This window comes from Gobius niger (assembly GCF_951799975.1).
Source record: "Gobius niger genome assembly, chromosome: 11".
Taxonomy (NCBI): domain Eukaryota; kingdom Metazoa; phylum Chordata; class Actinopteri; order Gobiiformes; family Gobiidae; genus Gobius; species Gobius niger.
In genome coordinates this window covers 15,743,048-15,768,712 of record NC_136862.1, presented here as the reverse complement: position 1 = coordinate 15,768,712, position 25,665 = coordinate 15,743,048, and the positions used below count along the sequence as shown (strand labels likewise).

At 41.9% G+C, this 25,665-nt stretch overlaps 1 protein-coding gene across 7 annotated transcripts in view; it reads right to left on the bottom strand.

The window, feature by feature from the left end:
• Window positions 1-25,665, bottom strand: part of LOC306970262 (RNA-binding protein Musashi homolog 2) — a 269,968-nt gene that overhangs the window by 235,555 nt on the left and 8,748 nt on the right. For all 7 annotated transcript variants that reach the window (XM_079566171.1, XM_079566169.1, XM_079566170.1 and 4 more), the window contains exon 5: window positions 21,144-21,185. In XM_079566171.1, coding sequence (XP_079422297.1) covers window positions 21,144-21,185 — 42 coding nt within the window. The remainder of the gene's footprint in view (window positions 1-21,143; window positions 21,186-25,665) is intronic.

The following is a 25,665-nucleotide window of genomic DNA, read 5'->3' as shown; positions in this document are numbered from 1 at the left end:
ATGGCCACCATTAACACTCAGACTGAAGTTGTCCAGGGCAAGGTTATTGGAAATAAGCCACTTCATCTTTGTTTGGAAGATATGTGGGACAAAGAAACATGCACAAAATCCCTTTTGAATTTGTTTATTTGTAGGGGCAGGCGCAGTACAAAAATAAGTAATAATAATAATAATATGTTTTTATCTCATTTAGTTCTGAAGTTATTGTCGATTGAAATAAACATAGTTCATGCAGTCAAACACAACCTTAGGATCGGTATAAGGGTTTTTTGAATCGATATCGGGCGATTCAATGGAAAATCGATTCATCGATTAATAAAACTCAGCCCTACTCTTGGTGATAGTTGATTTTTGTCTTAAGTTCAGACATCCACTAGATCCACTGGTCTTTCCATGAGGTCAAAAAGTAAATAGTTAATTTATAGTTTCTCTGTTGCTGCAGCTGAATGAATAACAGTCAATTCTCTTTTTGAGCAACTAAACTAACGCATTCACATGGATAACAAAAAAAGCTAATATTTATTTTCAATGAATAATCAAGAGAAGAATATAGAAAGAACAACCATTATGTTTCTGTGACTTCAGTTTGAGCTGGGTCAAGTGGCAGGAGCTATTTGTTAAATGCCAGTTCTTTTGATTCATTTGATTACATGTGTCCATTTGCAATTACATACAGTAAAGGAGGGATTTACAGCCCTGCATCAATCAAAAGGAGGCAGCAATGAAGTCAGATGTGAGTGCGCCAATGTGCTCCAAATAAATGGCATACTCTCTGGATAAGATTGCGAAAACCTGTTGTGCAAAGGGACATTTCACTCGTTATTGAATATATTTGAATATAGTCAAAGCAAATAAACGGGATGTGAGTCAGAATAACACTGATGGTTTCCAATGTGAGGAGAAGAAATGTTGCAAGTCCATACAACATGTCTATGATTTTCGTTGCTTATTTTATTATTTTAATTTAAACTTTTGACATCGCTGACGTCCCGCAACTTACATTTTGATGATTATGTGATTACACTAAATAATCACCTTTGGAATGTAAAAATGTATTCCCTGCATTGTAAGGCAATCAGACACCGTGCCATCAAACTGAAGAATGTGCTTGAACGAGTGTTTTATTTTTGATCTGCAGAATGGCTAACCACTCTGATCCGTTTAAAAGCTTCCATGGGTTTCTTTGAGCATGAGGATTTCCCAGTCATATTTCCATCTGAAGTTAAGCACATCTCCTCCAACGTGTTAGATGAGTTGGGATTGTACGGTGCACCTGGACCATTATGAGCTTGACCCGCGACGCTGAGTGCCACGCTGCAATCAGACAAGGTGAGGAATAACAGGGAATTTGGGAATGAGGGGTGTGGAACGCGGGCCCCACTCAATCGCACGCTCGCGGCTGTAATTTGAAATGGCAAAGGTTTCGCATCGGAACGCCAACAAACCCCTAATTTTATAAAGCGCGGCCCCACTGAGCGGAATGATAAAGCGTCTAATGAGTAATATCTCTGTCAGTTAAATGTGGTTCTCTGAAGGATGTGGCCGCCGATATTTAATTGGACTGAAAAGAAATGATGACTTCCTCTGAGGGGTATTAAAGGGAGATTTCTCAGCGATGACCTCACGTTTCTCAAACTGATAAATAAAAGATAATAAACAGGGATTACAGGGGCCCTTTCGTCTCTGGTCGCCTTTCTCTTCCCCAGCCCCTGTGACTTTGAGGAATACGTCTCTAAATTTAGCGTCCGATTTATCAAGCCGGGGCAATCCAAGGGAAAAAAGAAAGGGACTTGGGAATAGAGAGAGCAAAAGAAAGGCGGCGGTGGAGGTTGAAAGGTATCTAAAAGACAGGTGCGCCAGACAAAGGATGGAGACTGGCCGCCGAGGGGAGGGGCCGCACCATTGTCTGTGAGATCCTGTCCATCACCTGCCACTTTTAGAATGAAAATACATCTCCGCTAATATCCGCCCGCCGCACGCGTTTAGCCACGCGCGCACCCGAAAGGGGAGAGAGATGTGACTTTCAATTAGGCAGGTAAGGAAATTAAACTACTGTTACTGATATAAAGTCAACCAAGTAGATACAGAGTCCAGCGCGGTGACGGGAAGGGGTAAGGAGGGTGTGATAATGCACACGCATCGACTGGTTCTCACGCAAACACGGGACAGGCACAGGGATGAAGGTCGCCAGGGGTCGTGTGTAAAGCTACTCTTCATTTTCTAAGTGTCCACTGTCCACTAAATAGGGATCTCATTAAGTGGTGCTCAAATAATAAGCACTAATGGTAATGAATTCTACGGCACTTAATGCATTCACAGTGCAAGTGTTGGCTGTTTTTAATCACCGGCTTCAGGTCCTGTCCACTTTATGGAAATTAGCCCGGCCCCTGTCTTGCTAGGTTCCATACCTGTTATAAATAAATAAACCAACTTTTCTGGGCGAGCGGCGGCGTTTACCACATTTGGATATAAAATATACAGTTCTTCTCTGCTCCGCCGCGTCCTTACTGCCGTCTTCATTTGCAATGAATGGACTCTGGGCGCCGCTCACTTTTACCAGTATGAATAAATGCAGCACTTGACATCCCCTCTCATGTCAGATATCCCAACTTCTCCGCGCTGTATCGGCCGACTGCAAACAGGGGCTCAATTGGGCGCTTCTTTTTTTTGTATGGATTTACATGGGATGCAAATGTCAGGGGAGCGCAGCCAGACAGTCGCAGTGAAAACGTTCAAAGAAGTCCGTGTGGAGAGAGGAGGGCGCGTTTTTCCTGTATGTTTATTCCAAATGATTGATGAAGTCCAAATGAATACTAAGCGCCTTGTCAATTGAAATTCAACTGAGATTGCTGTTTATTCATTTACCAATATACACATCTGCTCAGTATTACATGGGAGATTAACTAGTTCCATACGAAGGATTTATTCGAGTCATCACGCACCTGTATTCCCTAATGACGTATGTAAGGGCTTTTCCTCTTAGTCAATTAGTCAACTAAGTGCTTGTTACAAACCGCGTCCCACCGAGGCATTTCTATTTATGCTTGATTTCTGAGTGACTGCCTTCCTACTAAAAGGCAGCTCCACTTCCACCGGGTCAAGACTGCCTTTCTGCCTCCATTCAACAGATTGCTTAATTGTGAGGTATAATCCATCAACCAATAGATACAACAGTGCTATTAATTCATGTGAGCAGCGCTGCATTTCACACTGCGCATGTATAGATTCAAATGTGGTAATCGTGGCCTTCGTTTGACAAAAGTTAATGAGGAAAGGGGGTGCAAATAATTTGAAGCAATATAAATGCAAAGCGAACAGAAGGTCAAAGTTGGACTAATTAAAAGTGCTATAAAATTGTCTCGTGTTGTAAAATTGCAGTGCGTAGCTATCAATTAGAAATCTCAAAATGGTGCGCAGAGGTATGAGTGAGGAAATGAATCTGTCAACACTTTTCATTATTGTGCGATAACGCGCTGGAAAATGAAGTCGCAAAATAAGTGTTACATGCCGGACTTGACCTGCTTCTGCTTAAACCTCTGTTTGATTATTGCACTGTTTTGCAGCAAGGTGGAAAAGGGGAGGGCTCTTTTCTTTTTCTCTTGAGGGGCTTGTTTTTGCATTTCCTGAGCGTGTGTCATAAGAGGTCCTATTTTAATGAATCAAGGTGAAGGCACAGGCAGCGGTGCAAATTCTCCACGCTACCACATGTAGAGTGCATCACTGCGAGAACACATTTTTTGGTAATTTTGTGACCAAAGATGCTGGCACAGCAGTGGCACACCTGCAGCGCCGTTTGCAAGAAAAGCACTGGGATTAGACCGAATAAATTACCTGTGGATGTGGTCGGGGGCTGGTGTCAATCACGGTCAATTAAATTAGGTGTTCTCATTCCCTTTAAAAGCCACGAGCTCCCCGCCATGTGGCAAAGACACTTTTAGCATGAATGGGAGTCCATGCTGGCTGCCCTCTAAAACCAGTGCTAAATGATAACTACAAGGCACGGGCAATAGGCTGCCAGACCAGTAATACCCAATTTACACTTGAATTAATTTGCCTGGAAATATTGAAATCTCACAATTGGCACAATAAATCAAATGTATGAGCAGGCGAGGTTGATATTACGCGGGATTATTTTCTCGGAATGGATAATGTGGAGTAATTACTTGTGCTGGCTTCAATTAAAGCGTGCGCCTAAGAGTGCTACCTAAAACAGTACTTAACACTCCCGCTGTCGCACAATGGCTGCGGCTGTTTATGATCAGTGAAGTGGGTGGCGCGCTGAGACCGGAGCTCGCGTGGCAAGGGCACCGAGTGGAAATGACACAAGGTTGTGTCAGCAATTCACCGAGTGTGAAGGTCAGGAGTTGTGTTGTTGTTTGGGATAGGCCCGGGATAATTAGCACCTTGGTTTCTTCCTTTTGTTGTGAATAAAATGTACAAAGGCGTGTTAATATGTTCATTTGAAACTTCAATTACCGCTGCTTTTTATAAAGCAGCACATTCATTTCTACATTAGCGCTGCTTTTGTTCCAAGGCCCATTTTGTTATTTATGAGGAAAACGCACAGACAGCAATGCGTAATGGGAGTGCTGTGCATTTGGGAGGCTAAACATATAGCTTTAATTCACTTACAAATCACAATCTTTATTCCACGATGCACCATGCATTGTAAACATGCCGCAGATTATCGTAGGAAAACAGCCAGTTCCAGAGCGCCATTTTTCTACAAAATTATGTTTAATTATGACATGTGGCTATGTGCTCTCCTCACATCTCCTCTGCTACATACATCTTATTTATTCGAGCACATCCACAAACCATTTAGCGACCCCATGTATCCTTCTTTAGTGCTGCCAGATTGTGTTTGCATCTGAATTCTATTTGAATCTAATCTCTTGGCCACACATAAACACACAAATACAAATTATGGAAAGCCCACATGAAAACGCTACAACAAATTCGTCCAGATGATAAAATATGATGTGGCTGACACCGGCTCCGATGAAAAATTATTGTCATGAGCCAACATGTCGCCGGTATAATGGTGAATGATGTGTGGAAGAGAAAGGTCACAGCTGAGGACCAGGCATTATGTAGGGAAACAGCTAAGCTCTTTACGCTGTGACTTGGATTCACTAATACACCACAGTCCTACACATATGTATGTTTTTATACAGCGCTGGGCTGTAAAGGACTTAACTAATGCAATGTGTCATCCCCGTAAAAATAAACCTGCAAATTCCATCTGCCTCCTGGTATCGATCTGGAAAAGCATAATGAAAATAAATGGTGAGGTGTTGTGTATATGGAGCTGAGTGAAGCATCTGAAGGTCCTGTGTAAATGTGAAGCTCCTCCGTCCTGGAAACATGACACTGATGGGGCTCATCTTCTGTCTCTACCCGGACATTTTTATCAAACCCGAACGCACATGACATTTTGTATCAAAGGCTCGACAAATAATAAATCACATTAAGCATTTCTCAACATCACCATTCTTTGTCTTGAGTTTTGCTTTGTTTTTCCATTTAAGGCTGTACATTAAGAGTTATCTTTGATAGCTGTCTTGAATATTGCTAAAACGAAATTACAATATTTAAAAAACAATTCAGGAAAGTTTTATCAAATTTAAACAAAAAGTAGCTAATTGTGTGAAAACAAGACTTGAGGACCAAAACAAGGCTGTGATTTAAAGAAGAACTCAGTAACTTGTTTACCTTAATAAATCCTTTTCGTAGTCCCTCTGGGGGTAATACAAGTGTTGATGGGATGATTGGGGGGTCTTTCCTCACCCCCTGGTGTCTCTGTCAAGAAAACCACCATTGCAACATTCCCTGCCTCTGGCCCGTAGGCCCAATACACACTAATGGAATCACAAAGAAGCCGTTAGAACACGCTAACAGGCAAAGCTAACTGCGGACTAGCGCCGCTGTAGCAGCATTTACAGCCAATTTTGAGTTCAGATGGAAGACCTCAGTGATATTGCAATAAACTGGCTTCTTGTGATATGCATTTTGTGTCATCTAATAGGGCGATAACATTATGTTGAACCTCTATTTTCAATGCACACAAGTTTTTTGGCTCATTTTTAGCATAACGATGGACTTTCCAGGGGTCAGGGCAAAGATGGCTCATGGGCTGAAGCCTGTTTGAACACTCTCCGAGTCACTCCGGTCCTCACTAGAACCCATAGTGTGCTGCACATTTCCGTCACCAGTGTCATTTGGGAGCTATTAAAGCAGTGTGTAGGCACTGGAAAAGCAAAACAGCCGCGGCTCCCTCGCTGGCTCCCACGTGAGGGGAAGAATTTACAGGAAAACACAAGGAAGACAGGGGCACTTTTTAATCAATGTGATGCTTATCGCTGCGATTGCGCCCTCTTGCATTCTTTCATCTCGGTCTCCTACCTGCTTTATCTTTGATCACGGTGAAACGCACACAGCTCGTGGTTATAGTTCAGCTCATATTTTAATTAAAGAGCCAACAGTTTTAACTAATTACTTAATGTTTATGCATCAATGTGACAGCATGCACTACAGTCACTATTTAGTTTGAGAAGGGAAACAACACACAGCTGTTAAGACTGACAAGTAAAATAACACTGTTTGGAAATATGTAATTACAGCGTTCAATACATTTGTGTTGAGTTTCATCTTTTTCGGTCCCTGTTTAACAATACGTTGCTCTATTGACATTAAAACATCAAATCAGGGAAACACATCACAGAAGGCATACATTAGCGACATTATAGGATGAAATTATGGCTGTAATCTATCAAAATGGGCATATGATTAATGCTTGGCAAAAGATGCTCGTTCACATTTGATTCAACATCTTCAAACCCAGAGCAATAATATCTGGTTTCAGGCGGGCAGTTCAAGCAGAAAAAAACAACAAAAGCTACTGGCCATCACAATTAATCACCGCTTGACAATAGCTCAGCTAATAACTTGACAGGCACAAAAAGAAGATCAGTCTTAATCTGAAGCAAGACTGGTGTCCCGGACCAAGAAGAAGAAGGGGGGAGTGGAAATAGGCCAGCACATACAAACGACAGAGCGCGACCTGTCACACGCCGTCAAAGTGAGAAAGAGCAATCTGGCCTGCGAGATACCAATATCTTACTTCACAATGACAACTGGATCCAATCAGGGCAGAACACTCCAGTGAGCTGCGCCGACCAATCCTCCAATCAGCGCGACAAGTCCAAATCAAACCAACATCAGCTTTACCGCACCAAATGACATGATGCAATGGGATTAAAAGCAGAGGGCAGGGCTATTATGGCTAAAGGAGGAGATGGAGGAGATGGAGAGAAGGGGAGAGATAAATAAACGGTGATGTGACGCACAATGTTTATGGATAGTGTCGTCAAGTGTTCTTACATATATGCAGCTGTAGAGGCACTCGTCGTGAGAGTATGTGGGCACAATGCAAAAGCGGAGCTACGCAGCAGTGGTTTCATATCAGGATTGCAAATTCTATTCAGGGGTGAAGGCTATATCATCAAGAATGTACAAAATTCAACTGCAACAATTTTATTCTTTGCTGATCCCATATGCGAAAGTCTCTTGCAATGAGAAAGATATAGAGCTCGGATTTACATTTTAGCCATTCTGGTTTAGGGAAATGGAATTGTTTCATGATCAGTGAAAAGATAGACCTTTTAAAGAAACCTCAGCTCTTGCAAAAATTGAATATATCATTTAATTTTATTGCTCCAAAGTCCACCAGATCCTGTTGCCACCACAGGACTGGCCATAGTGTGAATTACAATTCGATTACAATTTGATTCATTGTAACATGAAACCAGTGTCAGAACAAAATTCTTCAAAATCGAACCCGTAATGCCTCTGGAATGAAAACATTACTTTAGTGAATATGACAAACCAAATGTAAGTGGACAACGGTGGAAACATAAAATAACCAGAATATGTCAATGGTATACTATCACTAAGTTACTGCCGGCAATGTATGAATTTATTGTTACTTGGGGAATGTTTAATTCATGCGAACAAGCTTGTTCCCTCATTTCATGTCAAACACTCCCTGCATTTACATATGTCCAACCCTAGGAGCCTTTACAATGCAAAACAAGCAGTCAACATGCAATGGCATTGATATGAGGGAACTTGTGTAAGTCACTGTAACAAGGCAGTACAATATTGACTTTCCAGTATGTATACGTTTGTACTAAAAGTATGTATATTTGTATAAAAGTGACTGGCTGTGTATGATTTGTTGTAATGATAATTTTTCAAATCAAAACAAATCAAATGTGTTTATATAGTACATTTAAAAACAACTATTGTACAAAACATAAGAAACAAATACAATACACAAGCAGTCAATCTTTATCCTTCGGAGATGAATTGACTCTGTGCATAACTTCAAATCATCAACGCCGCCCAAGAAGTGACTTCCTATTTCGTTCCAGCACACCAAAAAAAAAAGCACCATCAATTATATTCTTGTAATGTTGCAAGTACCTGCTGAACTAATCAATGAGATGAGCTGTGTGCTTTTATTTTGGTGTGCTGGATCGAAACAGGAAGTCACTTCTTGGGCGGTGTTGTTAGGATTTGAAGTTATCCAATTGAATTGACAAGTGAAAAGTTGCAATAAGAAAATCGGCAAAACTGTTACTTTAATTTTTATTTAGTTAAAAAAATTAAAAAATTGAATTAGGAACTTGACAGTCGTACTAAAATCCCAAATCTTAAAGCAATCAAAAAACATTGCTGAACAAACTACGAATAGTTATTCTGACATAATCTTGCAGCTCTATTGTGAAACAGCACTTTCTAATTCTTACCTTTTTAAGCTGTTTATGCATGTGTTTGTGTTTTAGAGTAGATCCTGTATTGTTAGAGCGTGTGGGCCTAAGCATAAATCAGCATTGTGGCTCTGTAATGCGAGGTGAAGCTAACATAATATGGCTGCCTCTAACAATAGCAAGCGGCCGTCCGTCCTCTTGTCACTCCCCTTCGAGCTGTGGGCTGTGCTAACGCCGGACAATAGACATACATTACATTATGCTGTAGCTCTTGGTCGTATAGCTTCAATCTTTCATTTTTTAATGCTTCCTGAACTGGCCACTGTACATTTCCTTTTGATTGAATGTATGCTGGACTGAAAGCTGCAGCGGAGGAGGAGGCTGGCAGCGCAATGGAAAGTCATTGTGGACAAATGACAAGGTGATGCGGCTGACAACACAATGGAAGTCCTCATGATGATTAAGCTGACTATGCCTTTTTAATTGTTGCCACTACTGGAGCCAAAGGCCATTCCGAAAAAAGGTCACAGTAAAACAATGTGAATCGAATGGAGCATCTGTCTCCCACACAAGAGACTTCAAGAGTGACTTTCAAAGTGCAATGTCCAGTTTTCAACTTTTTTTTACAGAGATACGCATTCATGCCACAAATACGTCTACAAGGGGATACTTCACAATCTGAGTCTTGTCGTGAGCATCCCAATGGCTGACAGCTATTTACTGCAAAGGCAATGCGAAATGATTTTAATAGAAAGTAAATCTATTTGCAGACAAACATGAATATGGGCCTTTATTATGAATGACAGGCGTAGCGTATTGTCTTCGGTTCCTCCTGACTTCCTAAAGAGCATGCTCATTTCCCCAGTGACTGCACTCCGAGTCCCGAAGCTGCTGCTATTACACACTGCGCTGTATCTGAATGGCTCGCAATTGATTTTTAGTTGGGATAGCTTCTCTGTTACTGTTTACAGAAGTGCCCCAAAGTTTAAGACTGCGATAATACATGTTTCCATGAATATCTGAACACAAGTATAATACTGATATGTGTAGGTATGTCATTTAAGTCTTGTAGTACTAAACTTTCACTCTCACTAGCTAGGGAAAGTTAGTCTGGCATTATTCTAGGCAAGAGTAAGACAGTCAGGTAGAGCTTTGTAGAGTTTTCTTTCCTTCCTTATGTTCTGGCGGGCCATCAACAGCCACTACTTTTGCAACTGTTTATGAAAGACAACTGGCATCCCTAAATGCTTATTGGATTTGGAAGTAATCTACTGCCTTTTTCCGCTCGTGATAAAGAAAAAATGAGTGCACGTCACATTACTCTAATTAGTTTGCTCTACGTCTGTTAAGTTCCACACATTTACATTCACACAATTGCATTCAGTATAGGGCTGCTCGATTATAGAAAAAATAATAATCACGATTATTTTAGTAATAACTGAAATCACCATTATTCAAACGATTATTGGTCGCCTTTAAAAAAATATATATATATTGTTCTTTAAATAAAAAAATCGATGCAAAATATTCTCTTTGGACAGTCCAAAGTCCAAATTAAATTAAATATGCTACCGTTTCTAAACAAATCCTCTATTAGAGACATCCCCGGCTCACCTGCCCTCTGCTGGCCAGCCCTCACACCTGCCCAAGCAAATCAAGCAGCGCGGCCTGATGACATCATCACACAGAGCTGTTTGTTTATGTCGGACCAAAGCATGTGCCATTAGCACGTGAAATGCAAAGGCAACATAAACAATCATCACAGCGGCATGAAATAATACGAGTTTCAGTTGTGTTTGTTACATCTGCTCCTGAAGAAGAGTTTTTCTGCAACGACCAGCCCTGGGCAAAAGATATAGAGGCTTTTAAGCTTCGGTTCTCCTTTCAGCAAAAGGTGAGCACTTATTAGTAGCACTACCTCAACAGTTATGTATAAAAATTATATTATTTCCGACAGTTCATCATGCTGCAGGTAGTTTATAAGATCAGGCGCACTCACACAAATCGCGCAGGACAGACTTTCTGGACTTTGAATGGACAAGTGGGAGGGCATCCTTAATATTTGCATTAATTCTCGATTACGCCATTTTTGTAATCGTCTAGTGTAATAATCAAAATTGTAGAATAAATGTAGTAAGTAAGTAGTAAGATTGCCAGGGTAAGGTTAAGCGTCTTGGCGGTGGTCGACCATCTCCAAATGCTCCTCCTTTTGATTTCTTTAAGTATTTCTATGCCTCTCTTTGCTCTTAAAAAACTGCCAAAGTCTTTTGCCCAGAACAGTGTGACAAGAGAGGACAGGCGACAGCACCCAGTTGTGCGTGGACCTGCTGCAGATTAAACGTGCGTGTCGTGGCTGTGTCGGCATATGTATGGAGCCTTTGATAAGAGGTCTTTGAGAGGTATAGAGAGAGCCGCGTGCCCTCCTATCCTACCCTGCTCTCTCCTCTTCGTCCTGGCTATAGCGCTGCTGTCCTCATTACTGTCAGTCAGCATCAGGTTTAGCAGTGCCAGGCTCCTTCCGCACACCCCTCTGTCCTCTCCGGCCTGCCAGAACTAGCCTGCCTTGACTGCTGCCGTTGGTCCGCCCTTGTAGGAAGCCCCTCCATCCTCGGGAAAACCTAATTACTCTCCCATCGGCAACCAAGGAGACCGGGAGTCGACTGAGGGGAGGGAAGAGAGAATCGCACACATGCTCCAACCGCGGCTGCAATTATTCGAACAAAGGGAAAAAGGCCCGTTCATATTATAACGGTAATGAAAAATAATTACGCTAGCATTGGCACATCATTTATGCCGTCATTGAAGCGTAAATATTGGGAAAAAGCAAAAGAAGTGGCATAGAGAGTTGGGGGGGAAAAGCTTTGACTAGCCGTTAAGTGGGTCACTCAGTTGGCGATTGTGTCTGACCACCAAACAAACAGTCATTCATACGTCGCAGCTCTGGCCCCGTTTTGATCTGGAGCAGTTCCACAGAGGCAACAGTGGAAGCAAAGGAGCTGAAGGGTGAGAGTTATGGCTTGATACTGGGTTGGAAATATAACTGATGATATGATGATGTCTGAAAAAAGCTACATAACGTTGATTTGATTGATGTACATTGGCCACTAAGTTTCAAGACATCTATTATAGAAAACGCTATCTCAATGGCCGCCGCCTGGGGGCCGCCATGTTTATTTCCCATACCGACTTTGAAGCTAAGCAGGGAAGTGCCTGGTTAGAACTGGGATGGGAGACCGTTCTTTGGAAGCTAAGCAGGTAAGGGCCTGGTTAGGACTGGGATGGGAGACCGTTTGGGAACACCAGGAAGCCTGGCGACAGTAGTGAGTGTGTGCGTGCTATATAAGACTAATGCATTATTACTCTTATTATTATTCTTACATCCGCGGCCGGCCCCCACGTGACGGTCCCACCGGCCGCGCGCATTGGCCACGGGTCCATATGGACCGCGGTGCTGCTGTCCAAGGACAACTCGCTGTCACAAAAACGCGAGTGCACGAGATCTGCCTGCCGTGCGTGTGCACGCATCCAAACAGGGCGATATGTGTGTGCGCGCGCGTGTGTGTGTTCGTGCGTGTGTCTATGTATGTGTGCGCATCCAAACAGGGCGATGTGTGCGTGTGTGTGCGTATGTGTGTGCGTGTGCGTGCGTGCCCAACACCTGCTCAAACACGAGCCTCTAATCAAACGCGCTGCTCCGACTGACTTATCCTCCGTGTGAGTACAAGCGAAAATGAAACTACCAGTTAACGAGCGCATGGCCTGCACTGCGTAGTTTTTTTCTTTTTTTTTCCTTTGCGGCTGTACCATTTGTTTTCTATTTTGCTTTCACGTATTGTGAGCCCAGGGGTACATTTTATTCTAAAGCAGCTTTGAACGCATTGCCAATTTTATTGTAAGGTTATAAATACTGTCTAACAACGATCATTAGGCTATTTCATTTCAAAACCTACTTATTATTTTTTTGATTGCACACTACAGTGATGCACCAAACCGCTGGTCCTGCACCGTGAACCGAACCGTTAGAGCTGAACCCCTAATATTTATCCATAATTATCCCACTGTCTCTTGAATCCTGTTCCCCGAGTTTAGCGACATTATTGTCGTTGTAGTTTATAAGAAAGGAGCACGGGTGCATCAAACACTCCAATTGCAGTTTGTTTGAAACAAATGTTTGCCTTCATTCTTTTACACATTTGTAGTGGCCATAGTTTTTGGAATGGGTTGGGAACCACTGGTCTACGGCTGAACTGTGTGACGGGTTGGACATTTCTTTGTAATCACTCACAATCTCAGAATATCAAATGTGGACACTAGCAAGGCCCGGCCGAAGGCCGGGTCTCAGCTTGTAGATTATAGATCCTTGAGTGTCATTCAGTCATTCATATCACAGTCCTAGCGCTGTGCCATATACCCAAAAAAGAGAAGAAATGAAAATTCTGTCATATAGCTCAATCTTGATCTTTTATTTGATTTTAGCTTGTTTTGATCAAATAAATAAATATTGCTTTTACTAATATAGTTAATAAACATTGCCAAGATAGTGAGACGGGCTGGTACAACAAGCTTTTGTTGCGATATAATACGTATCACAATGCTGAGGGCTCGATACAATACTTTATATTAATGCTTTTTTATATATATAATTATGATTTGTCATTATAGTGAACTGCAATACTTTACCCTCAATTCATTTAATTTAAAATCAACTATAAATTGGTCAGACATTGAGTAAAACATGTTGAAACGTGCAAATGGTAAAGAATGGCTCTTTTGTTTAAACCATCAGCACCAAAACTGGTATTAATACATTTTCTTTTTTTTTTTCTATAACTGAGTTTTGTGTCCAAGTATTGCGGTGCTTTCTACTTCAGTGCAATTCAACTGAAAATAGTTTCTATTTTACCCCTCAAAATGCTTGATTAAAAAGCCCCATGGTGATAATTGAGATTGACAGTATCCGATTAAAGTTCGATTAACTGCACAGCCCTAACAATACTGATAAATTAGCATTATTTTGCAGCCGTGGACAGGCTTTAAGTCCAGCTCAAAATGCCATTACCACAAGAGCGAACAAAACAGCAGCCCTGTGTCATTCTCCATCTAAAGAATGACTTGCTTGTGTAGCCCACACATCTGCCGTTTTTATTTTTTTGTCGGGGCTGAGAGGAGAGTGACAGTGAAGAATTCCCATCAACTCGCTTGTCACTTTACTGTCGTCTTGGTCAAAGTTTTCTTCGCTCACAATCAGACGCTCTCTTGGTTTTTCACAGAAACTTCATGGCGTTTAGTGTCAGCTGTGAAAACCTTTTTGAAAAACAGAGCTATATGTGTGTGTGTGCGTGTGTGTTCAATTGGACTTTGTAGTGCGGATCTCTTTACAACTGAAAAGCTGCAGTCTCGGTTTTCATCCCGTTTAATAACTTTGCCAGTAGCAGCTGCATGATAAAATGCCATTCTAAATATTTGGGAGGTCTCCTTGTCATAATGTGTGAGGCTGAACAAAGATACTGATATGACATTGTGTTCGGCAGTGAAGATTTTTGTCCTTGAATATTCTTCCTGACTTGTGCAGCTGCGTGGATCCGAATTGCAGAGCGGGGTGGGGGTGGGGGGCGACAGGGGCGGGGGGGGAGAAGCCGGTGCTTTTAATAAACTCGCGGGGACATTCAAAGGGGCTGGCAGCGGCGGAGGTTTCATTTTCCCGGCAGTGAGCTGTGTCATTTAAAATAAGGATCATTTTGAGCAGGGAAATATCATAATGCTAAATCTACATCAAATAACTGAGCAGAGGTGTAAGAGTGCATTTACATGGCCGCGTAATCCGGAAACAAGGAGCGTCGGGAGTTCGCTGCTGCTCTGCTATAAAGGCTATTTACCTGTGGCTGTGTGTGCATGCAAGGGCTTTGTTGGGAAAAGGAGAGGTCGAGAGGATATGTTTGCTCTCCTGCATCATCACTGGGCAGCATTACGGCAGTAAACAATAGAAGATAATGGGCTAATGGACCCGTAGGAAAAAAATACTTAACGGACAAAATAAGGGAAATAAAGTGTATTAGATTTGGTATTTGAAAACAAACAGAGCATCCTAATTAGTCAGTAATAACACATTTCACACAATTCTGGATTACATTACAACAATGTAATATCCCTGGCTAAAATCTTGAGTCAAAGACATTAGTAATAGTATATTATGTTTGACAAGCTTCTCAAAGCACCACAGTCGTCCATTATTCGGTCTCCACATTTGCTGGTGAAAAGCTACTTATGGAGCCACAGCTGCACTGGGCCTCACTGGCGGAAACATGGCTGCTGCCAATCTGCGTCAACGACTCATTCGGTACACGTCCTGTCTCTCGATTTAGCCTTTCAGGCTCTTATCCCCTGAAAAACGGTTGAAAACCAACCATTAACCTCCTTTTACGATTGGTTTGATGTGGTCATAATTAGAACTTGTTTGATCTGACATGTTTGTAGCTGTCTATAAGACCCAGACCTTTTTTTTCTGCATGGGATTCCCTCTCAGCAGCTGGTCTATTCCTCCCACGGTCTGTGGTCAAAGTCCACCTGAGTCTGCAGGTATGTGGGCCGGTGCGGAAGACGTGGGGAAACAGGTTAATCTCCCATTCGCGGTAAGTGTGTGACGGGGGGGGAAACCGCAGCAGACGAAGAGAGTGACATACAAAAAGAGAAAATGAGACAACGCAAGGAGCAAAGTGAAAGTGAGAGCTGGAGGCGGGCACAGCTGCCACAGATAGACCGGCGCGGAGAGTAGGCCACGAGCAGGGGAGCCACACTCAGCTGTCACACGCACAAGTCAAATTTGGGACAGTGCTTTGATGGTATTTCTGACTGATGGCCCAGAATTACCTTAACAGAGGTAGTAGTGGCACACTTAGCCTTTCCTTCCTCCTGCCGCTGACACTAATCCATGCACTTTTAGACAACTGTTTCAGGGAAGAGAACTGTCATCAGCAAACAAAACAACCAGCAGCAGTAGCAGTAGCATCAAAGCCGCCTGCTTATGCGTGCATCCGGAGCGAGCATCCCGGAGACTGCACACAGATGCCGGTGCCAGCTCTGGACGGCATCTGCAAATCCCTTTATGAGGTGCACGCGCGGGGTTACGCCCATTGCTCTGTGAATGGCTGCTGCTCCTTCCTTTTCATTTCCATAACAAGCCATCAGAACTCATCTCCCAGTGAAGTGGCCACAGTCCCACTGGCAATTAAAATCGTGCTGGGACATGCCACGCCGGTGTGCGACTCCGCTGTGGGGAACAAAAGCAGCGGCGGCAGCGGTAATGACGCCGACAGTCGAGTGGTAAATCTCGAGCGATGTCGAAGGGAACGCTAGCTTTGATTTCTCTAGGAAACAAGCGAGCAGGCCCCGTTTACACCGTTCACCCAGAGCCGCGTCGGAATATATCAAACAAGGACAAGGCGAGAGACAACATTTTTATCTGCGACCTCTGTAACACTTCTTTACCGAGACGTGAAGGAGGAAAAGTTTAGTGTAATAAAAAGAACTTAACATTTATAAAAAAGTCTTTTATAGCACAGAAGGTCATATCATATCTGATGTTGATTATGACATGTCATTTTCACAATCTAAATCACGTGATGTAACATAGTCATAACAGGACAGTGTACTATTTTCATGCAATTCTTCTGCTCAGATAAATGTATTGGGCTGTGTCAGAAACGTATCAGCGAAAAAACACTATGCAAATGACTTTGGTCTGAAAGTAACTGGCCCCATTAGAAAGGTCAAAAGCAGAGAAGGGTTTGAGAATGACACTAGTGGAATAGTTTAACTTTTTAATTTAGAAATTTCTGATTACCAATAAGCTGCTGAAATTAGACGTTATGGACCGTGTGGGATTTAAAAAAAAGACATTGTGTGAACAGGATGCACATGTAACAGGCTCATGATGTGACAGATGTCGAAATGTGCTTCCTAATGCCTCTATATGTTTAAATGTATTTTGACTGGTCCACAGCTGTGTTCCCAATGCTAAATGTTCTTTTAAGGTGAGCCTGGAGGTGGGCGCCATTACTCTTTGTAATGTGTGTGCCGGGGCGCATTTCCTTCGTGTGTTTCCTTTGATCGTCGACACGTCTGGTTATCTCCCCTCTGTGCCCTTTACCATTATTCCGGTGCAGATGGTCACAAAAAAGGTAGATTAGTCAAATCAAACAGACGCACGCATCTCTAAAGACAGCACCAAAGCGAAAGCAAGCGGCACATGGTAATCGTTTTTACAAGATGCTAAACTGCTCCCAAACCCCAATGTTCCATCTTGATGTTTAGGCTTTATTTTAGCGCAGTGGTCTCAGTGAGCTAGAAAAATGTTTCGTCTAAATCAAAATGTCAGGATGGCAAAGCTGTAGCAGACAAACATTTATTACTTTGTGGCTCTGTAGCTATTTACTTGCATAGATACAATATAAAGCTTTTGAACAAACCGTATTGGCTGTAAAAAAAAATAAAAAAAAGAATTACAAAAATCCAACATATGCCTGAAATACCTTCAAAAAGAAAACTGTGCTGATGGTATGCCAATCACTGACAAATACAAGGTCGCATGGAAAAATATCAAAACTATGTACGCATATCAACTTAAGCTTTTCAAGAAAATGGAGATTAATTTCAGACGCATAAGAAGTAAGCGATAAAAGCTAAAGTGCGAGTCCAAATTAAAACAAGCCTCTGTTGTTTACCACTATACATCAATGTTCTCTTTGGCTCTGCTGTGCATTTTAATTTAGCCACTCAGGGCAGCAGAGCTAAGCCTCCCTAGTTTTAAATACCTACAATATGCAAATCCCCCAAACAACATGTCTAATAGTCACATTTAAGGGAAACATCCACAAGGTTATCTCCCCCAGCGTTGGCTAATGAATATATGTTGCCAAGCGCCTGTCTCTTAACGGCGTGTGTTCGGGGGCAGTGTCAGTTATGGCGGCTGATACAAGTTGTTTTTGCTGTGATCCTGTCGACGCACCTTCACTTGTTTACAGTCAAATGTCCTCTGTGTTCACCTTCGCTTCCTGTCTGTTTCCAGCGCTGGGCTACGTGCAGCACATACTCTATACGAGGGCTGCACACTATAGAGAAATTATAGTTACCTTGATACCATTATCGGCCAATGCAGAGCTCATAACATACAAGAAGGTAGCTGTGTGATCTTGACTGAAATTACTTGTACATTTACATTTTCTATGTTCAGTTCTGAATCCCAGGTTGTTATGGCTTCAAGTGTGTGCTTTGCCAAGAGAATACAATACAATGTTACAGTTTTTCTTAAGTGATAATGCACTGTTTCTGACACATACTATGCAGATATTTATATCTACACAATTTTCTTCAATAGTACAGTATTTTCCGGACTATAATTCGCACTTTTTTTCATAGTTTGGCTGGGGGTGCACCGTCTTATATTCCAGAGCAACTACTATGTAATTTTTTTTTTCTTTTCTTTTATTCAAATATATAACAAGTTCCCAAATGAAAGCTTGAAAAACGTGCTGCCGGGAGAGGCTCATCAACGGTGCAGCTACGCCTCCATGCCCAGGTAGTTGCTCAGTCGCGCAAAAGACGCTAGCATAAGCCTCTCCCAGCATACTTTAGCTAACATGTCGATTTTCAGAGCCGATAAAAAGGGGTACTATATTGTGAGGTGTAATAATACCTTAAGAGCACTTCGACTTTACTGCCCGGACGTCAAAGTGCTGTATATGTAACTGTATTTATATATGGAAAACGTGGAAGAGCTTGGTAGCTTCTAACTTTACCCCAGTTTGGAGCTATAGTATGCTGGGAGAGGCTTATGCTAACACCGTCTTTTGCGTGACTGAGTGCACGCACAAAGACCAGACAGTTACGCATCAACTCGTCTAATCTAAGGTAAGAACATATCTCAGTATGGAAAAACAGTGGCCTATTCCTTTAAACATTGTTCAATCGGAGTGTTTTCACGTTGCCATCGCAAATAAAGAGTTACCTTTTACATGTGAATGCCCAAGGTGTTCAAAAGAGCGAGAATGTGGCCAGCGCTCAGACAAAATGAGAGCAAGAGTTTGGGAACTGTGTGCAAACCTTGAATTGTGTTCAAGATTTTGACAAAAGAGTCGTGTTTCTGAGAAAGTCTGTCGGTTGCTCGGTGCAGTTAAAGTCATTGTGGGCCTGATTTACTCAGCGTTAGTTCACATGCTAGAGTGGAAAAGGCCACAGTAAAAACTCATTTACATACATAAATCAGGTGAAACATCCTATATTCACTTTAGTGCCATACTACATACATGGTCAAACTATATCATCAACCACGAGAGGTTACAAACAGTAGCTGCTCCAGAAACGACTGTAATTCGAGGAAGAAAAAAAAATCAAGTGATTGGCCACGTCACGTTCGTTCCCATAGCCCAGGCCCTCGCCGCACCTGCCAAGACGCGCCGCTTTTAACAAGAATGGAGCCTATTCAACAGGAGCGGGAGCGGGCAGGCAGCAGACAGTGTGCAGACAAAAGAATGCAAAACAGAGGGGACTTTCTAAATGGGAAAAACTCAAAATGGGAATTCTTCTAAAGGTCTTAAATCAATTGCACATGAAGTACAAACCCATGCAATGTTAATCTAACTGGCTTAATCCCATTGCTTTAAGATCCTTTATAATCCAGGTTCAATGCAGCCATTTTTCTTCTCTAACAAGCTTTCCCTATAGTCATTTTTATAAATCATTGGAAGAGCGTTGCCGTGCTACAAATTCTGCTCTGGTGTCATTATAACACAGAATAATAAATCATAGCAAAGGTAGGATGTCAAACAGTATGGGGAACAGCTCAAAATATTGTGTTTCCTTTCAGGCAGTTTACGGTACAACACCTGTTAAATCAACGTAAGGAATGGCATCGGCAAGGGGTGGGGAAAAAAGCAAAAACCGGCAGCATCATAAGGCGTTTTACTTCACCTTGGTGGAGAACAAGCGTGCAAGTTAGTGTGATGTATCTGCGGCGGAAGGAAATGTGGAGGAAAAACTGCTACTTTTTCCCAGCTTTGTGCCGATATCCTTAAGTCGCCATGTGCCCTGGCTTTGAAGCGCTGCACTGCCAATTCCTCATTTGAAACGCGAACAACTCTTTAACAATGCCTTCCCCCCTGATCCAGTGGGAAGGAGAAAATCTATTATCGATTTCCACCTGGTTTAAAGGTGGAAAAAGCCCTGATAGCCAGGCTGAATAGCGCTGCACTGTACCGGCGCTCCTGCCTGCACATAAAATGCTGGGGGGTTGGGGGTGTGAGAGGGCATGTCAACAAAGCCCTTGACTACACCAGGCCGATATGTGCGCACTCAGAATATTTACTTGTCAATAGACAGACTGAAGCCCAGTAATCAAGGAGGGGGAATGCATGGGGAAGATAAGAAGGACAGTGAGAGACGATTTGATTTTTCTTTCTTATCATAATTATCCATTGTTTTGATGCTGATTGTGGCTGGGTTTTTGTGTGCGCGTGTGTGTGTGTGTGTGTGTGTGTGTGTGTGTGTGTGTGTGTGTGTGTGTGTGTGTGTGTGTGTGAGTGCGCGAGCGTGTGTGTGTGTTTTTTTACACAAGCACGCACTACAATTAAAGATGTTCAAAATCACTTACTGCATGTCACGCAGCACCCCAACACAAGAAAACAACTCAATAGAGTCAATGGATGTGAGGCGTACAGCAATCACAGCCAAGGCAAGGCAGGCTGATGATACAAAACAACATCTCTGACCATTGTCTGTACTAGAATCAGTGACCACCTTCTCTAAGGCTTCATATGTTGACATTGACAAAGCATATTATCTATTATTTGTAACATGTAACATTTTTTTATCACTTACGATAATTGACTGTAGCAAATTTAGGATCATCTACCCTTGTAGCCGTTTCTTTAGAAAGATAGGAAGTGCCGTGCAAACTCCAAACAAATTGTAGCTGGCCTCACAATCATAGCTCTGAGTGGCAGCATGACCAACCACTCTGCCACAGTGCACCATGGTGAAATTATTGACAGGTCATTCCTATGGTGGATGTCAGTGATACACAACACTGTGTCTGAGCAAAGCCAAAACGTCAACGTCACAGAACACGCTTAGGTCTCTATAATATAAAACCATATCAAACTAAATGAATAAATCTGGCCTCCACAAGGAGTTGATAATTAAAGACAAAAAGGCAAACATTACACTGCAATTCTCACTGAACAAGTCTTTTTTTAACTCCGGCAGACAACCGCTGCATTTTTATATCAGCGCGGTGAGCACACAAAATTAAGCAACTTAGTGACATGAGACATTATAATTTCCTCTGGGCAGGGTTAGTGACCAATTTATCCTTACCTTAGGCTGGGCGCGACGAGGGAAGGCAACCTTAGGATCAATCTGGAAATGAGAAGAGAATAAGAGGAGTGTGGTTAAACTAAAGCCTTAGTGAAAAGCAATAAAACATTTCTGAAAGCCAAGCCCCTGAAACAATGCCGCCTGGTGATTTGTATTAGCGGCTATAAACATTATTATTCACCACTATTTTCTTTGGGCAACAACTTGGCAGTGACAGACATGGGTTGCTGTTGGATTTTGGCATTATCTGAAAACAAAGCTGCATTGAAGTGCTGAGAGAATTATTGTAATTACAAGTTCGTGTTCACATTAATGACCCAACAAAGTGACAGGGCAAACTTAGACAGGAGTAATTCAGTTGTGAAATAGATCTGCTCCATCGGATTTGTGGCGATAATCTGACATCTATCTTCCTTAGTAGTTTCTTTCAGGCTGGACTAAAGGCTTCATGGTTCAGGCAAATAAGCATCAGTTTGTGTCTTGATACCTCGCATGTTCGTGATTCTTTCCAAAATAATAAACCAGAGCTTAGTTGGAAGAGCGACTGCATCACATACATTTTTTAAACAAAATCAACAATTAGCACATGTCCTATACACCAATAGATAAGTCAAAACTTAACAGTACCACGTCATCAAATATCTGACCTTCTAAGTCAGGACTAAAACCTTATCTTAAAAATAACAACAAGACTACATTTTCCTTTCTCTGTGATTAATAGAGTTTTTAGATCTTGCAGAGCCTCCACAGTCAGTGTTTGAACAGCATTAGCCGTGATGCAGTCCACAGTGCTATCATTGATGGGTTCTATTCAGAAACATACATAGGTTCAGTGAAGTATCAGTATCAGAACAATCTTACTAAATTATATCTAAACTGGGAGTAAAATATGTCAAAAACCACACCTGTACAACACCAATACCACACCTATGCCACACCTTTATACCACACCTACACCACACCTTTATACCACACCTATAACAAACCCATACCACACCTCTACCACACCTTTATACCACACCTTTATACCACACCTATACCAAACTTATACTAAACCTACACCACACCACTACCACACCTTTATACCACACCTTTATACCACACCTATACCAAACCTATACTAAACCTACACCACACCTATACCACACCTGTATGTGCCCACAGTCAAAGGCACCTTCATACTGTCTATAAATGGTGGCCATGTTGAACAATATTTTGGGGGTTTTAAAGGATTTTTTTTGTCCCATAAGCTTTATTCGACAGGGCAGCACAGGGTGTGAGGAGGAGCAGGGAAAGACATTCAACAAATTGTCAGAGTCGGACAGAACAGCGTTTGGTCATATGGTAAATGGTAAATGTCTCAACACTTTTCTACTTTTATTAGCTTTACATTCACACTCTCATTCAAACACCAAACACTGAAGGCAAGGTGGGTGAAGTGTCTTGCCCAAGGACACAGCGACAGGAGCTGCGATTATATGCACATATGTGCAGCAGCCTTAACCACTGGTCTATCAGCTGTACATTAAAGGCTTCTTTAAGATAATGAACACTCAATGATTCCTATTTTCTGGTCATTATCTGATCATTAAAATTTAATGAATACAATTTTCCATGTGTGCTAATACACTATAAGCCTGTAAAAAGACACTACATCTTTAAATTAACTGCTATCAAACATCAGCTATAACCAGCTCTTTTTATCAATTGCTTTAATGAATTAAAATTTCACTTTAGCACTGCTAAATACTCTTGTTATTATACCGTCACTGTCTCATAAACTACACTAAATTACTTACAGCAGAAAATTATCGTCAACTGATGGAGTTCAGAGACACAACGCTCAAAGCAGTGGACAGTGTCCTTCAATAAACAGGATATTAATTAGCCGTAATTACTGCCTGGTGATTAGACTTCAGGCCTAATATTAGTGTCACCCAATTGTCTGCTGCTGTGACCCGTATATTTGCAAAGAGGGCAGCACTTTGGAGTAAAAAGTTGCGGCACAGACAGAGCATGTGGCGGCGGGTGGAGTCAGTGTTATTTTGGTGCGGGCCGGCTGATTGGATATGACAGGGAGAAAATGAGAGTCTGAGGCGGCTGACGTCTCCAGATATTGCCAAATAACCAGGAGGATGGGTCACATCAGCCTGTTTCTCCATCTTAGGCTTGTTATCTCATTATCGCCACTTCCCCTCCTTAATTCGGCTGACATGAAGGTATGTGGCAGGGAGGAGCATCAACCTTGCACTTAACAATGACCATTTCAAAAGCCATCGGCATCCCATAATCTCCAACCTTTGAGGCATAAAAGGGGATTTCCAATTGGTTCCAGCTAAGACACCATTCAATGCAAATAATGGCTTTGTTCGCCTTATGTAGGGGCATATATTTCATGTGTACTGGATGTATTGGTTTCAGTGAGATTGCAATTATGGGGTAATATTTATCAAAGCTGTCACGAGGTATTATAGGCGCCCTGAAGTCAATGCCACGCACTCACACACCAGGTTTCACTGTTTATCCATTATCAAGGAATAAGATAACAGTCAATAGATGAGGAGAGCTAAATGTTCTATCAATCCTATTATTTTGGAAATGTCAGTCATTTGCTGGTGAAATATGCTGTATATCTCACACCTGATGAACACAATAGAAAGAAAATTAAGCCGGGGAAAAAAACGAGCAGCTTCGCCATCTGCACAGATCAATTAAGCCGATGAGAGTGACTCTGTTTTAATGCGTTTGAAGGGAAACCATCATGTGCAATGTCATTGTCATCTTTGGTGGCAGTCTCACTTATTACTGTTATCTTTCTGAATCAGATCAAAATGAGAAATGAATTCAATAACACCTGGCTATGGCAACTCTGCTTGTAATGAATTTCATTTAAAGATTTGTTTTAGCACTTAGCCCCAGGCATAACCAATTCAAACTCAATTATTTTGTTCGCCCTATTTGAGCAAAGACAACACAATAGGTTTTGAATACCAAAGCCCAGGGAACGGTAACATATCTCGTTATTTAGCCCACGTAAAATAGTGCACATTTCCAGTACAAACAAATCTATTTGATATAAGCAAAAATCATGCAAGGTGTTCGGCGCTGGATATTCAAAACACAAACTAATTTATGCAGAGAATTGCATTAAATTGGGCCATGATAGCACAGATTGTATAAATCACACACGGAGCAAAGCATCCAAATTAGGCAATGAGGACTTAACCAATCCTTGTGAGAAATGCTGTAGCAGCACCTTTTTAGGTCACAACTTATGATGAATGACTCCTTTGAGAAATTTGGAAATGAAGCGGGCGGGGAGAGGTGCGATTGTTGGCTCTGTTTACATATTCATGCTCATGTGATTGTGGTGTGCTCAGAGCAGCTCTCCGGGCAAACAGCTGAAGGAGCTTTTCCACTTGATGAATGTACCTGGGAACAGCAGATTATGTCCTCTCCGTTTCACCTGATACTTCCTTCCTGAAACATTTTGTTATGTAACGCACATACCATCAGGTCTGGGATCAGTCAAGCGAACCTCACGGTGGCAGGATTCTCGCTGTGGCTTGACACGTAGCCAATTGCAAATGCTAGTCCTGCTTTACCCCTGTCTAAAACTCTTCAATGAGTTGGTCTCTTGAACATGTTTACAAAGTTGTTAAACTATGCATTACATTACAACTAAATGAGCCCTTAGGAGAGTGTTGGAGCGTCATTTCTGAATAGCTACGGTACAATATATGAATAAGCAAGTTATTCATACTATTTTCATTAAGGCAAGATGTGACACAATTTAGAACATGTTTCAACCACTTATTTGTAAACTAAAATGGCTAACTATGGAGTCCCATTCAGCTGTTGCTGTATGGCTTTCACCAAACCCACTTTTCTGAGTTTTCCTTTATCATAAAAACATCACAAGCTGTGCACAAAAAGTCCCCAAACCTTGATGTGAATAAACAAACCGTGTGCGTTTGAATGAATCAATCTTTGAACCTTCTGTTTTGTGTGGCACCAGATTAATTGTTAAATGGGAAAAGCACCACTACCACACAAACAAACAGTGGATTTCTTTTTCTGCTCGTCTTATTGATGTATGAAGTTGGTGCCACTGGGAATAGAAACGTTCTTTTTAAAGTGATAATGTTTTTTCTTTGCTAATGTCTTTGTTTAAGAAAGATTTAACACATGTTTTAAAAATACTCACAATGGGACTCCAGTCTTTTGTTGGATGATTTTACCACCATCTGTTATCTACAACTGTCTGTAGAACGCACAAGGTCCTTTCCACCATCAATTTCATTTCTGTGCGCGTCCTTATTGTGCCAGCCGCTTTTATGTACATCTGACTGGCAGCCTCTAATGCGCTGTGATTTGCAAAAGGGGCTCTGAAGCTGCGACTTAAAACAATTACCTGTTAGGAGGGGATCTCTGTAACAATCTTCCTCAAGTCCACAGCCAAATTTCACAGTTAAAAACAGCCCTCTCTCAACGGAGCTATACCTTTCCAGCACCTAAATAA